Below are 13,051 nucleotides of genomic sequence, written 5' to 3'. Positions count from 1 at the left end.
GCCAGTGTCCCCCTGGGTGTGCTGAGATGTGTGCCAGGCCAGAGTCCCTGAGCCCAGGCCAGTCCCCCACGTTCTAATGAATGTTTTTCCTGGTCCCCTCACCACCCCAGCTCACTGACTGACAGGCAGCCACTCTCCAAAGAGTCCCTGAACCATGCTCTCAAGCTCTCAGTGCCAGAGAAGGTGAATAGTGCCCAGTGGGATGCTCCAGGTAAGCCAGCTGGGGGTTGCCGGGAGGGGCAGGGCGGGAAACTGCACTGTGCTGGGTGTGTTGGAGGGGTGGGTGGTGTGGGGGACCACCACACAGAACCGCGGGAAGGGGCAGCTGGGGATCTTACTGGTCTCCACGCTCCCAGGGACTCCACCAAGCCCCTTCCTTCATGGCCACCATCAGGGCCAGGTGTGATGGAAAGGAAAGGGGACGGGGGGAGATTTCTTCTTCAAGAAAGTTGGGAAGAAGAGAGGCCAGAGATAGAGATGGGTAGGACATCATCTGGGGCCAGGCCTTGGGAACTTGGATCTCTAGCACAGGGTTGCTGAGGGACAGGAGAAAGCCCAGATAAGCAATGCCTTGGGATTTTTGGCCTGGTTAACTGGGGCAAGGGGCAGGCAGACAGGTGCAGACTAGAAAGGTTTGTTTTGGAGGCTTGAAACATTACATATTATTTTCTTGATCTTCACCATCAAATAATGGTGCCTTCAGGAAGGCAGAGTTATTTACTCTGACTCTGAAGAGTCATCAAAATGATCACAATAATATAGCTTTTGTGCACTTTTATTGGCTGCACAACAACATTGTAACAACAACAGAAATTTAAAACAAAAAGAAAACAATAGGTACCCAGCACAGAGGGTCAGTGCCGCCAGGTCAGCTGCCCCTCTCCCAGGCCGAGTGTCTTGGGTGGCTTTGGCAGGGATCTGGCCTGAACTGTAGGGGTGGGTGTTTCCTCTCATGCCCCCCACCCTCGCCTCAGAGATAAAGGAGAAGGGACTGGGCCAAGAAGAGGATCAACTGGTTTCTGAGAATGGTTTGAAAGACACTGGGGAGAGGCCAGGAACAGGGCCAGCTGGGTCCAGGGAGCCTCCCACGCTCATCCTCCCAGGATTCCAAGGCATCTCGCTGACTTGCTGAGCCACGTGGAGCAGGTCCCACCAGCTCGCTTAGGCTCAGACACCCCAGACTTTATAATCCCTTCTCTGGGGTGCTCAAAGAGCAGGTGTTGGCACCAGGGGCCTGGGCCACAGAAAAACCCTGGAGCTCAGCAAGTCCTGAGCATGAGTGATGGCACTGGCATTCCTGCAATTCAAGGGGCAGGAAGAGAGCCAGCATGGGGGAGGCTCCGTGTCCCTTGGAGCCCCAGAAAAGCATCTGGCATCCCCAGGGAGAAACACACAATCCCCAGCCCTGTGGGCCTCAATGCCTTCATCTGAATGGCTGTCGTCTGGCAGCCTTGCAGCAGCAGACACACAGCATGGGCAGGTTTTAAACAAGCAGGGGAGGGAGTCCCAGAGAGGGTGCCTTCAGACAGGGCTGGAGTAGAGGCATCTGAGCAGCCAGAGGCCAGATGGGGGGCAGGGAGAAGGCCCTGAGTTTAATGGCGAGGCAGGGCCTGGGTGGGCAACTGCAGGCGAGGCGACAAGGCCATCACGATCTCGTGTATCAGGAATTTGGGAAGCTGACAGGGACGGCCAAGGTAGACATGCCCCAGGATCCTCCATCCTGTGTGCTGGGCTGTGAGGGAGACTGAGATGGACAATCTTCTTTCCTGCCCTCAAAGAACCCCCAGTCTGAGGGCAGACAGGTCCTCTGTAAAGGGCAGGGACAGGCTGAGGAAGGAGGGCTGCTCTCTGGGAGCTGTGGGGGCAAAGTGGGCCTCCTGCATTAGAAGGACCTCCAGCTGTCCTCAGAACCGCAAGCTCTCTCTAGGCCTAGAGGTCTGGACTGAGTGCTCTGCCTTTGGGAGTTCAGCTTCCAGGGCTGGTGACAAGGAGAAAGGGGCGGTTTGGGAGGGGCTAAGAAGGAACCATGGTTGTCAGCAGGCCCCCAGAGCGGAGGCCACCGAGGGATCCCAGGTGCTTCCCAGGGCAGTGCTGAGCAGGCATCATGGGCTCCCACAGACCTGGCTCGGGGGCCATGCTCTGCCCAGCACCCTCTCCTGCAGCCCTGGTGTCCTTGGGGGTGGAGGAGGAGCCTTTGCGCTAGAGTGTGGATGAGTTCCAGTTTCTCATGGATGGAGTGTCCACCGCGTGCCAGGCCTGGAGCGGAGCTTGGACTCTTTCTCATTGACTCCCCAGAAGCTTGGGAGCCCTGGGCTCTAGTCTCTGTGCAAGAAGGGGGTTTGGGTGCAGATTGGGAGGGGTCTTGAAGCTGCCCTTTCACAAAACACTTTTGATAAGATTGAGAAAAGGCAACTATCCCTATCAAAGACTGTTGGGGAGGAGGGATTCGTGGGATTAGGAGAGCTGAAAGTCCTCCTTCCCCACACAGTTGTGCCCTGAATAAGAGCCAAGTCCTGTGCTAAGAGACTTTCTTGTATTCTTTCATTTTATCTTCATATCAGCAGCAGGGAAAGCATATGTATCATTCCCATTTGGTAGAGGAAATGGAGCTCAGAGAGGGTTAGTGATTTTCTCAGAGTCTTACAACCGGTAAGAGGCGGAACTCTTAACTGGCCACACTGCCTCTTTGGGACCTAGATGGCATCACACAGTCTGGTCTTCCAGGTCTGGCCCTCCCAGGTCTGGCCAGCCCCTGCCTCCCTTCCATCTAACTGCAGCCCCTGGCAGCCCCTCTGGGGAGCTCTTGGAGTCTTGTACACAGGAATCAGGGTTCACTCTGGAGCCCTCGGAGGCTCCCAGATCTCTTTGAGCTCCCAAAAAGTTTGAAGTCCTGAGCTCTGGTCCCCAGGCTGTGCTCTGAGCTGCCCTGATGGCTATACTCACAGGGAGCAGCTGCACAAAGTCCGGCCACAGAGACACTGGAATCTGACCTTCACACAAAGGCAGCCTTGTGCTGGGCCCTGGAGACACATTACTTTTTACTTGCTAGGCCTCTCTATATTAAGCATGAAGCCCAGCTGGAGAAGGGCAGCATGAAGACCAAAGAGAGGGAAGGGCACCCGGGGTGAGCAGTTGCTGGGGATGAAACTACTGGAGGTGCTGGCCAGGGCTGGCTCCCCACCTGCTTTCTCCCTAGGAAACTCCCACACACACTAAGGAGATTTTGAGATTGGGAAGCTAGGTGCTCAGCCCCACTTGTCTCCAGTCCAGTGAAGCCCTTTGTGGGTCAAGGGATTTGCTGGGCCTCCCTCGGTTTGTCACTCCCACCCTTCTCAAACGTCGCAAGGGTTGGTGTTTCAGGCTGGAGCTATGAGCTAGGGAGCCGAAAAGAAGCCCGATACAACCCTTGTCCTCAAGAAGCTCACAGTTTGAGGCCGGGTAGCAGGAGGAGGCCGTTGGGATAGTGGAAGGCAGAGGACCTACCTGTCCCAGCAGCCTCTGATGGGGGTGGGAGTGGGGGCCGGCAGGAAAGGCTTTCCAAGGCTCAGAGGAAATAAATGAGTGCCGGTGATTCCTTCTCCGTGATATGGAAACAGGTAATCCTGTCCCTGCCAGCCGAAACGAGTGGAATCTCTGGGGGTCCTTAGAGAAACATTTTCCGCAGGGGTCAAGGCACCCACCCAGCCCCTGCCTGGACAGCCTCAGACACGGCCTGGGTGTCCCCTCCTGGGACCCTGCCATGTGGAACAGGTCTGGGGCAGGTCAGCCCAGGGCTTCTGGCTGGGGTGCCAGACTTCTTGCTCAGACCTGGCTTCTCTCCAGTGGATGGAAACCCAGCCTGAGGTCTCCTGCACGTCTCCTGAGCGTGCTCACCTTTACAGGGGCAGGTAAAGCCCATCTTGGGTCCCTTACCCTGGTGGTCCAGGCCTGGACAAGTGGAATCCTAGAGGCAGGATTAAAAAGCTAAAATAATGACCATGGAGGAGCGTATAGAGAATATCTTGTCCACCCCAATTGTAATTCAGATGGGGAAACTGAGGCCCAGGGAGACCAGGGGTCTGCCCATGGTTACTCTGCTGTGGTGGCCAGAACTCAGAGCTCTTGAGTCCCCGTCGAGAAGGCTGGGAGTGGCAGCTGCAGGGACCCTCTCCCCTTGGGCACAGAGGAACTGCTGAACAGCTGACAGACCCTTCTGTGATAGATCTTGTCCTCATCTCTCTGCATGTCCTGGGGCCAATGTGGCCTCTTCCTCTTCTGTATCCCCAAGAGTGTCTTGCACTGGGCTGGCCCTCAGCTCAGGGTCCCGTGTTGGAGAGAGGGCCCCTCCTGGGGCTGGTCTCTGCCTGGCCTTTGGAGGAAGGCCTTTGGGGTCGGTGCCCTGCAGGACCATTCTCGGAGAGAGATCTGTTCGAGGTCTGAGATCCACCTCTTCCTCAGGACCAGTTATTCCTCCATCTGCACAATAAGCTACTTTCCTGCAGCCTTTCCCACAGACCACAGAAAACAGCCCCAGCCTCCTGCTCTCTGCTGTTGTGTTGTTCTCCTTCCCGGCTAATTGAGTGACTGCCTTTGCTCTTTAGACGCCTTTATTCCAGAACCCCAGAGAACACAGCTCCCTGCCTGCCCAGTGGCCCCCAGCATAAAGGGTGGATGGATAAGATACAAGCCAGGGTCAGGCCAAGACAAGTGGCAGAGGGAGGAAGGGGGAGAGGGAGAGGGAGGTGGCAGAGAGTACCAGCCTTGCCTGGGAAAGCCCACCCCCGGCTCTCAGCTGACTTGGCACTTGGTGGGCGGGCAGTGTGCTGGTGGTGCTGCCTTGGCAGCAGGCTGTGAGCTTTCTGGGGTCTCCACTGTGCTCTGGATCTAGTCATTGGTTGCCTTTTGGAGTCAGCTGCTGCTGGGATCTGGATGCCTTGCTGGGCAACAGAGACCTTGATTGTGTCCTGGCCTCATTCTTGGCTGATAGTGCAGCAGTGATCTTAGTTTGGGACAGAGCTGATAGTTGCACCCCTGTTGATGGGGCACAAAGGGGAGATGAGGACTATGTTAAGGACTGGCAATCATCCTGATTTCCTAAGTCCCTCCTACCCACAGGAAACCACCTTCAGAGAGGCAGGCTGAGAGGTGCCACAGCAGACCTGGGCCCACTCATATCCCTCCCTCATGCTTGGTTCTGAGCAGCCCAGCATGTGGCAGAGTCAGGGGACTGAGGCACACTCTCCACCCCTGCACCATCCAGGGGAGAGTAGACTTTGGACTCCCAAGCTTCCATTCACTGAACAGCCTGCCAGCTACTGACACAAGGCAGCTGCCAGGACCAACTGAGGCCTAGTCCCAACTCTGCCCCTAACTCTGCCATGACCTTGGCCATCCCTGCCCACTCTGGGACTCAGTTTTCTCATCTGTAAAAGGACCATCTACCTCTGATATGCTGCGTGTGGGAACTCCCTGCCCCAGCTTCCCAAGATGACCCACCTGGCTGAGGTCTCTGCCTGTATTCCTGATGCAGCTAGAAGCATCACATGCTTAATGTGATTTATTCTTTCAGCAAACACTTATTGCAAGGTCAGTGCTTACATCAGAAGCTCAGAGTCTAGGTACAAAGGGGAGAGAGAGATGTCTTGAATACCTACAATGTGCTAAGCCTTTTAATAATAATACGTTAACACAGATCTTTTCAGTGTGGTCTATGCATTTCCGTATGCACATTTTTTGGTCCTCTTTTCACTCAATGTTATACTGTGAACATTTCCACATGTCATTAAATATTCTTTTAGTACTTTATTTTAATGACTGCATAGGAATCCATGATATGGCTCTACCATAATGAACCGAATAGGAGACCAGTCCCCTGTTGGACATTTGGGTTGTTTCCAATGGCTTTGCTAATAGACACGGAGCTGTACAGATATCCATCTCCACATTCTCGCTCTACATGTCTATGATTGCTTCCCTTGAGTAACTTCCGGAAAGTATGATTGCTAAGTGCAAGGATGTTTCTGTTTTAAACCTTTGGATATATATTGCCAGTTGTACCCAAGAAAGTTGTACCAGTTCATGTTCTGCACTGCACTGCACCTTCCAGACAGTGGATATTGTCTATTTGCCTGATTGTATCTTTGTTGCTTCAGGTTCTTTCCTTTTAGGAGAAACCCAGGGAGAGAGGGAGGTTAGGAGATGAGTTCAGATGGCTTCAGGAGATGTGGGTTATTGTGAGGAAAGGCAGGGAAGAAAAGAAGCTTAGAAAGAGGCTAGGAGGAGGTCGGGAGTGGTGGCTCACGCCTGTAATCCCACCACTTTGGGAGGCTGAGGTGGGCAGATCACGAGGTCAGGAGATCAAGACCAGCCTGGCCAACATGGTGATACCCTGTCTCTACTAAAATACAAAAAATTAGCTGGGCATGGTGGTGCACGCCTGTAGTCCCAGCTACTCGGGAGGCTGAGGCAGGGGAATCGCTTAAACCCAGGAGGCAGGGGTTGCAGTGAACCAAGATCGTGCCACAGCACTCCAACCTGGCGACAGAGCAAGACTCTGTCTCAAAAAAAAAAAAAAATAGTAATAATAATAGGAAAGAAAATAAAAGAAAAAAGAAAGAGGTAGCAGGGAATGGGAAGAATGGACGTTCCAGGCTCCCTGCTCAGGTGACAACCAGCATTGTTGCAATTCAGCTCCTCCCTGCCTTGCTGCCACCACCTGCTTCTGTGCACTGCACTCACTATGCTGTGACTTCCACCACCCCATTATCTCAGCTTGGCTATCCTGATCTCTGCAAGTCACTTCCAAACTCTGCAACAGAGAGGCTCTAATCGTCTGTCACCACCTACAGGGAGCACTCCCACTGAGCAGTGCTCCTGCAGGCAACCTTACGTGCCTCTGGCCAGGGCTTGCAGCTCCAGCCTCATGCATGTGGTCAGGGTTGCAGGGCCAGTGTCCAAGGCTCAACAGCTGTGGGCAACCCTTTCTGATTGTTCTGTCCTGCATTTGGCACACCTTGCCAGTAGCTAAGACCCAGGCCCAGCCCTTCTAAGTCATTGTCCAGAGACTTCTCCTTCTTCTATAGAGAGGGATATTGGCAGAGGACACAGTGTGAGCAGAGCCCACAAGTGAGAACACATGGACGTCAGAAGATGGGGGAGGATTGTGCAGCCCAGGGTAGGAGACGCATCTGTCTTCCCTTCTTTCAGCTCTCAAGGGCGGGAGTGAGCTTGGCAGCTGGCACCCAAGGCTGAGGCCACTGAACTGTAGTGGGCCCATGTCAGAAGGACACTGAGCAGGGCAAGCCCTACCTAGGTCTCTCAGGGGTGCAGGATGGGAAAGCAGGCTGGTGTGTCCCGCTGGAGGAGATACCTGCTCTGTGAGCCTGTCTCTGTGCTTAAGCACAACGTGTCCTGCCTCCTCATTGGCCACCCTGGGTGGCAAGGGTGAGGTGGGGGAGAGATGAAGGCCTGGATCCTCCAGACACAGTCACTGGGTCTCCAGCCCTCCTAGGACTAGGGTTGGGCAGAGGTCAGCTCGTTCTTCCCAAAGAAGAGGGCCCTGGCCTCTGCTCGGGGCCAGGTTGCTGCTGGTAGCCAGGACTCAGAGATGAGGGAACCTGACTTCCAGAGCTCCAAGCTGGTGGAAGAGGCAGCCCCGACCATGACCCCATCCTCCATTAGGCTCAAGGATGGAAGTCTTTAGTGAGGAGGCAACACATAGTCCTTGAAGGGCGGTAAAGTATGGACGTGTGATGGAGGGAAGGGCATTGCAGGCAGAGTCACAGCACGGGCAAAGACACAGAGGCGGGAAACCAAAGGGAACTGGGAGCAGCTCAGGTTGGCTCTAAGGAAAGGTGTGTGTTGAGGCTGGGAAAGGTAAGCGAGCCCCTTGGGGAGGGCCTGCCTTAGAAGCCATGGTATAGACATCTCCCTGTGGTCAATGAGAGCTGTTGGGGGCTTTTGAGCAGGTCAGACCTGGGTTTAGCAAGGTCACTCTGGGAGCCTCAGGAAGGTGGGAAAAGGCTGGTGGCTGGAGGTCATGGCTGCCCAAGATCACCCAGCCTGAGTCTGGCACAGGACTTGGCGGGAGACATGATAGTCCTTTCCCAGAGGAAATGGGAGATGTGGTGCCAGGGTCTTCCTTGAAGTTCACCATGAGAGGCAGCACCCCCATGGGAACAGAGCAGACTTGGGTATGGAACTGTGGGGGTTTGGATGCCAGCTCTGCCACTCAACTCTTTTGGGAGATGACAGTGGTGATGGTCAAAGAATGACATGGCACATGGCAGGGGCTCAGTAAGCAGTAAGCAAGAGATGATGGGGGCCTCAGTGAGGCCAGGGGCAGCCCCTTTCCCACCAGGATCTCCTCTTCCAGTTGGTCTAGGGGCTCAGACAGGCCCTGCTGGCTCAGCTGAGCTTGTGTAGAGAAAGGGCTGGGTCACGCAGCTGGCTAGGAGGCCTTGTCACCCTTCCCAAGAGTGACAAGGGGTCCTCCAGAGCCAGGGCTCTTGTCCCTGTCAGGAAACAACTGGGCTAATAGGAGACTGACCTTGCAGATCTATGAACCTTCCTTCCCTTCCCATGCCTCATTCCCCCCTTCCAAGAAGGATGTGAGATGACCTGACACAAAAGCACAGGCTCCATGGAAGAAGAAACAGGAAAAAGACAGAACCATGTAGCTGATGAGAGAGGAGAAATTAGGTGAAGAATTCTGTCCAAAATGTCCATCAAGATTTTAAACACTCTTTTCCCTTGATCCGATAAACCTCCTTTTAATAATCTAAACGTAAAAGGAGGGCTGGAGGCTGGATATCACTTGAGCATCCTTCAGTGGAGAGTGGCAGAGTCAATTATGATAGGGCCCAACCGTGCAGTATGACACAGCTACACAGCATGCACACAATGGGGCAGGCATGCTAATATCACCAACATTAAAGATGGATGATTTGGCTAATGGCTAGGTTTGATTTGAGTCATATGATTTAAAACATACATTTGACTGGATGCAGTGACTCACACCTATAATCCCAACACTTTGGGAGGCCAAGGTAGGAAGATTGCTTGAGACTAGGAGTTCAAGACCAGCCTGGGCAACACAGCAAGACCTCGTCTCTACTAAAATTAAAAAAAAAAAAAAATAGCTGGGAATGGTGGCATGCACCTATGGTCCCAGTTATTTAGGAGGCTAAGGTGGCAGGATCATTTGAGCCCAGGAATTGGGAGCTCCAATGACCTGTGATCACGCCTCTGCACTCCAGCTTGGGCAACAGAGCAAGACTTTGTCTCAAAAAAAATTAAATTAAAATTTTTTTTTTTTTTTGAGACGGAGTCTCGCTCTGCCGCCCAGGCTGGAGTGCAGTGGCCAGATCTCGGCTCACTGCAAGCTCCGCCTCCCGGGTTTACGCCATTCTCCTGCCTCAGCCTCCCGAGTAGCGGGGACTACAGGCGCCCGCCACCTCGCCCGGCTAGTTTTTTGTATTTTTTAGTAGAGACAGGGTTTCACCGTGTCAGCCAGGATGGTCTCGATCTCCTGACCTCGTGATCCGCCCGTCTTGGCCTCCCAAAGTGCTGGGATTACAGGCTTGAGCCACCGCGCCCGGCCAAATTAAAATTATTAAATTGATTTAAAACACACCCAGATTTCTGGTAACTTTTGGTCTCCATTCCTACTGGGTACCAAATCCTAGAGTTGAGGAGCGGCCACCCCATTTGGATGAAGTATGAATTCTTCCACCTCCACAGTCCCCTTTGGATGACAACCACTCCTTGCTGCCTCCTTGATACTGAGGCTGCAGTGGGTACGATTATCATCGCCCTTGCACTGCAGCTTTTCTTTCTTTTTAAAAAACTTTACTTTTTAAATTGACAAAAATTGTACACATTTATTGTGTACAATATGTTGTTTTAAAATATGTATACATTGTGGAATGGCTAAATCGATCTAATTAGAATACACATTACTTTACATACTTCACACACCTGGCTAAATTTTTGTAGAGATAGGGTCTACTTTTTGTAGAGATAAGGTCTCTCTTTTGTTCAGGCTGTCTGGAACTTTTGGCCTCAAGCAATCCCCTTGCCTTGGCCTCCCAAAGTGCTATGATTACAAGCGTGAGCCACTGCACTTGGCCTGTAGTTTTTCATATAATGCAAAAATATGGTCAGGCACAGTGGCTTATGCCTGTAATCCTAGCACTTTGGGAGGCCAAGGCTGGAGGATCGTTTGAACTCGGGAGTTTGATACCAGCCTGGGCAACATGGCTAACCCCTCCGTCTCTACCAAAAATACAAAAAATTAGCTGGGCTTAGTGCTGCACACCTATGGTCTCAGCTACTCAGGAGGCTGAGATTGGAGGATCTTTTGAGCCCTGGGTGACAGAGTGAGACCCTGTCCCCTGCCGACCCTGGCAAAAAAAAAAAAAAAAGAAAAGAAAAGAAAAGAAAAATATTGCACTGTTCCATGTCTCTATCAAAAGCAGAGAAACAAAAGGTGGACTCCAAGGTCCAGGTGTCTCAAGGAAAGTAAGAGTGAGCTCATTTCTTCCTGGAAAAGAAGACTGCCTCTGGTTTCACTTGCAAATCCTGGGGCACTTCATTCATTTATTATGTATTACAATACATTATTTACTATGATGCTGATACACTACCCACCTGGTCCCAGGAGCATTTTGGGTTTGCTACAGGTGATTAATACATTAATAACATGACCTCCCCCCTCTGCCACCTTATTTTTCATAAAAAGCAATTGCAACAACAAAATAAAACCTAAGTCCTTGCATGTGTATTTGTAGAAAGAGGGCCTATCACTTTTTCTGTCATAGACTGCTAAATTGTTTTGTATTTCTTGGAACAACTATGCACATTTTTGTCATTAAAAAGAGATTATAGGCCAGGCACGGTGGTTCATGCCTGTAATACCAGCACTTTGGGGGGCCGAGGCAGGCAGATCACCTGAGGTCAGGAGTTCAAGACCAGCCTGGCCAACATGGCAAAACCCCATCTCTACTAAAAATACAAAAATTAGCCAGGCATGGTGGCACGCGCCTGTAATCCCAGCTACTCAGAAGGCTGAGGCGGGAGAGTCACTTGAACCCAGGAGGCAGAGGTTGCAGTGAGCCAAGATCGTGCCACTGCATTCTAGCCCGGGCGACAGAGTGAGACTTTGTCTCAAAAACAAAAAAAGAGATTATAGTGGCTGGGCATGGCGGCTCACGCCTGTCATCCCAGCACTTTGGGAGGCCAAGGCAGGCTGATCACTTGAGGCCAGGAGTTCGAGACCAGCCTGGCCAACACAGTGAAACCCTGTCTCCACCAAAAAATACAAAAAATTTAGCCAGGCATGGTGGTACATGACTGTAGTCCCAGCTACTCGGGAGGCTGAGACAGGAGAATTGCTTGAAACCAGGAGGTGGAGGTTGCAGTGAGCCGAGAGCACCACTGTACTCCAGGCTGGTCAATATAGTGAGTGAGACTCCATGCCAAAAAAAAAAAAAAAAAAAGGAAAGAAAGAAAGAAAAAAGAGAGAGATTATAAATGCTCAAGTTAAAACGTTTGGCTAGGAGATCCCAAGACTCACCTCTGCTCTTCTTGGCAACCTGGGTGAACAGGTGAATACAGAGGAGCGTGAGCTTCTAGAGTGAAAGTCGCCTTTTCTCTGGTCCAGGCCTAGGAGGAATCTGCGCCAGGGGAGGGAAGAGAAGTAATAACCACTGAGCGGCAACTGGATGCCAGGCCCTGGGCATGCTCTGAGGGCCATTGCACAGGACCCTTGCACCACTTTGTGGGGGGGGTCAACATTCTCTCTCTCTATTTTTTTTTGACAGAGTCTTGCTCTATCACCCAGGCTGGAGGGCAGCGGTGTGATCTCAGCTCACTGCAACCTCCACCTCCCAGGTTCAAGCAATTCTCATGCCTCAACTTCCCAAGTAGCTGGGATTACAGGTGTGCACCACCATGACCAGCAAATTTTTGTATTTTTAGTAGAGACAGGGTTTCACCATGTTGCTCAGGCTGGTCTTTAACTCCTGGCCTCAAGCGATCTGCCCGCTTCGGCCTCCCAAAGTGCTAGGATTATAGGCATGAGCCAACATGCCCGGCCCTCTGTGTTTTTCTTAAGTAGTTTTATTGAGCTATAACTTATATGCCATGAAATTTACCCATTTTAAGTGCACAATTTGATTATTTTTAGCAAGTTTACGGAGTTGCAAAACATCCCCACAATCCAATGTTGGGACATTGCCATCACCCCAAAAAGATCTCCTGTGCTTATTCCATGGTCACTCCCCACTCCCACCTCTAGCCTGGGGCAACCACTAATCTGCTACTATCTTTTCTGCCTTTCGTTTTTCTTACCTGGCTTCTTTCATTGAACATGTTTTTGAGTTTCATCCATGTTGTAGCCTCTATCCGTACTTTATTCCTTTTTATCTATTTTTAATTTATTATTTAATTTGATTTTTTTTTTTTTTTTTTTGAGTCAGAGCCTCACTCTGTGGCCCAGGCTGGAGTGCAGTGGTGCGATCATGGCTCACTGCAGCCTTGACCTCCCACACTCAAACGATCCTCCCACCTCAGCCTCCCAAGTAGCTGGGAATACAGGCACACACCACCATGCCCTGCTAATTTTTTTTTTATTTTTTGAAGAGATGGGGTCTCACTATGTTGCCCTGGCTGGTCTTGAACTCCTGGGCTCAAGTGATCCGCCCGCCTTGGTGTCCTCATGTGTTTACAGGTGTGAGCCACTGCCCCAGGCCACTTTGGTCCTTTTCAGAGCTGAATAGCATGCTACTCTCTGACCACATTTTGTTTTTCACTTACAAGTCAGTGGACGTTTGGATTGTTTCAATTTTTTGACTCATAAACAATGCTGTGAAGAGCATCCGTGTGTAAGTTTTCGTGGGGGACATGTGTTTTTATTTCTCTTGGGTAGATACCTAAGAGTGCAGTTGCTGGATCGTGCTGTAGTTTTATGTTTAACTCTTTAAGAAACTGCTAACCTGTTTTCCTACATGGCTGTACCATCTCATTCCCACCAGCACTGTATGAGGGCTTCTGTGTCCCCATGTCCTCGCCA

At 51.6% G+C, this 13,051-nt stretch overlaps 1 protein-coding gene across 3 annotated transcripts in view; it reads left to right on the top strand.

Annotated features, from left to right (window-relative positions):
- ACSBG1 (acyl-CoA synthetase bubblegum family member 1) overlaps nucleotides 1–13,051 on the top strand; it is a 66,879-nt gene that overhangs the window by 28,014 nt on the left and 25,814 nt on the right. For all 3 annotated transcript variants that reach the window (XM_025389561.1, XM_025389560.1, XM_025389559.1), the window contains one exon: nucleotides 111–211. In XM_025389561.1, the coding sequence (XP_025245346.1) occupies nucleotides 111–211 (101 nt within the window). The remainder of the gene's footprint in view (nucleotides 1–110; nucleotides 212–13,051) is intronic.

The sequence above is a fragment of the Theropithecus gelada genome, chromosome 7a (assembly GCF_003255815.1).
Source record: "Theropithecus gelada isolate Dixy chromosome 7a, Tgel_1.0, whole genome shotgun sequence".
NCBI lineage: Eukaryota > Metazoa > Chordata > Mammalia > Primates > Cercopithecidae > Theropithecus > Theropithecus gelada.
Note: the sequence above shows the minus strand (reverse complement) of the source record. Positions and strands in the feature narration are given on the sequence as shown.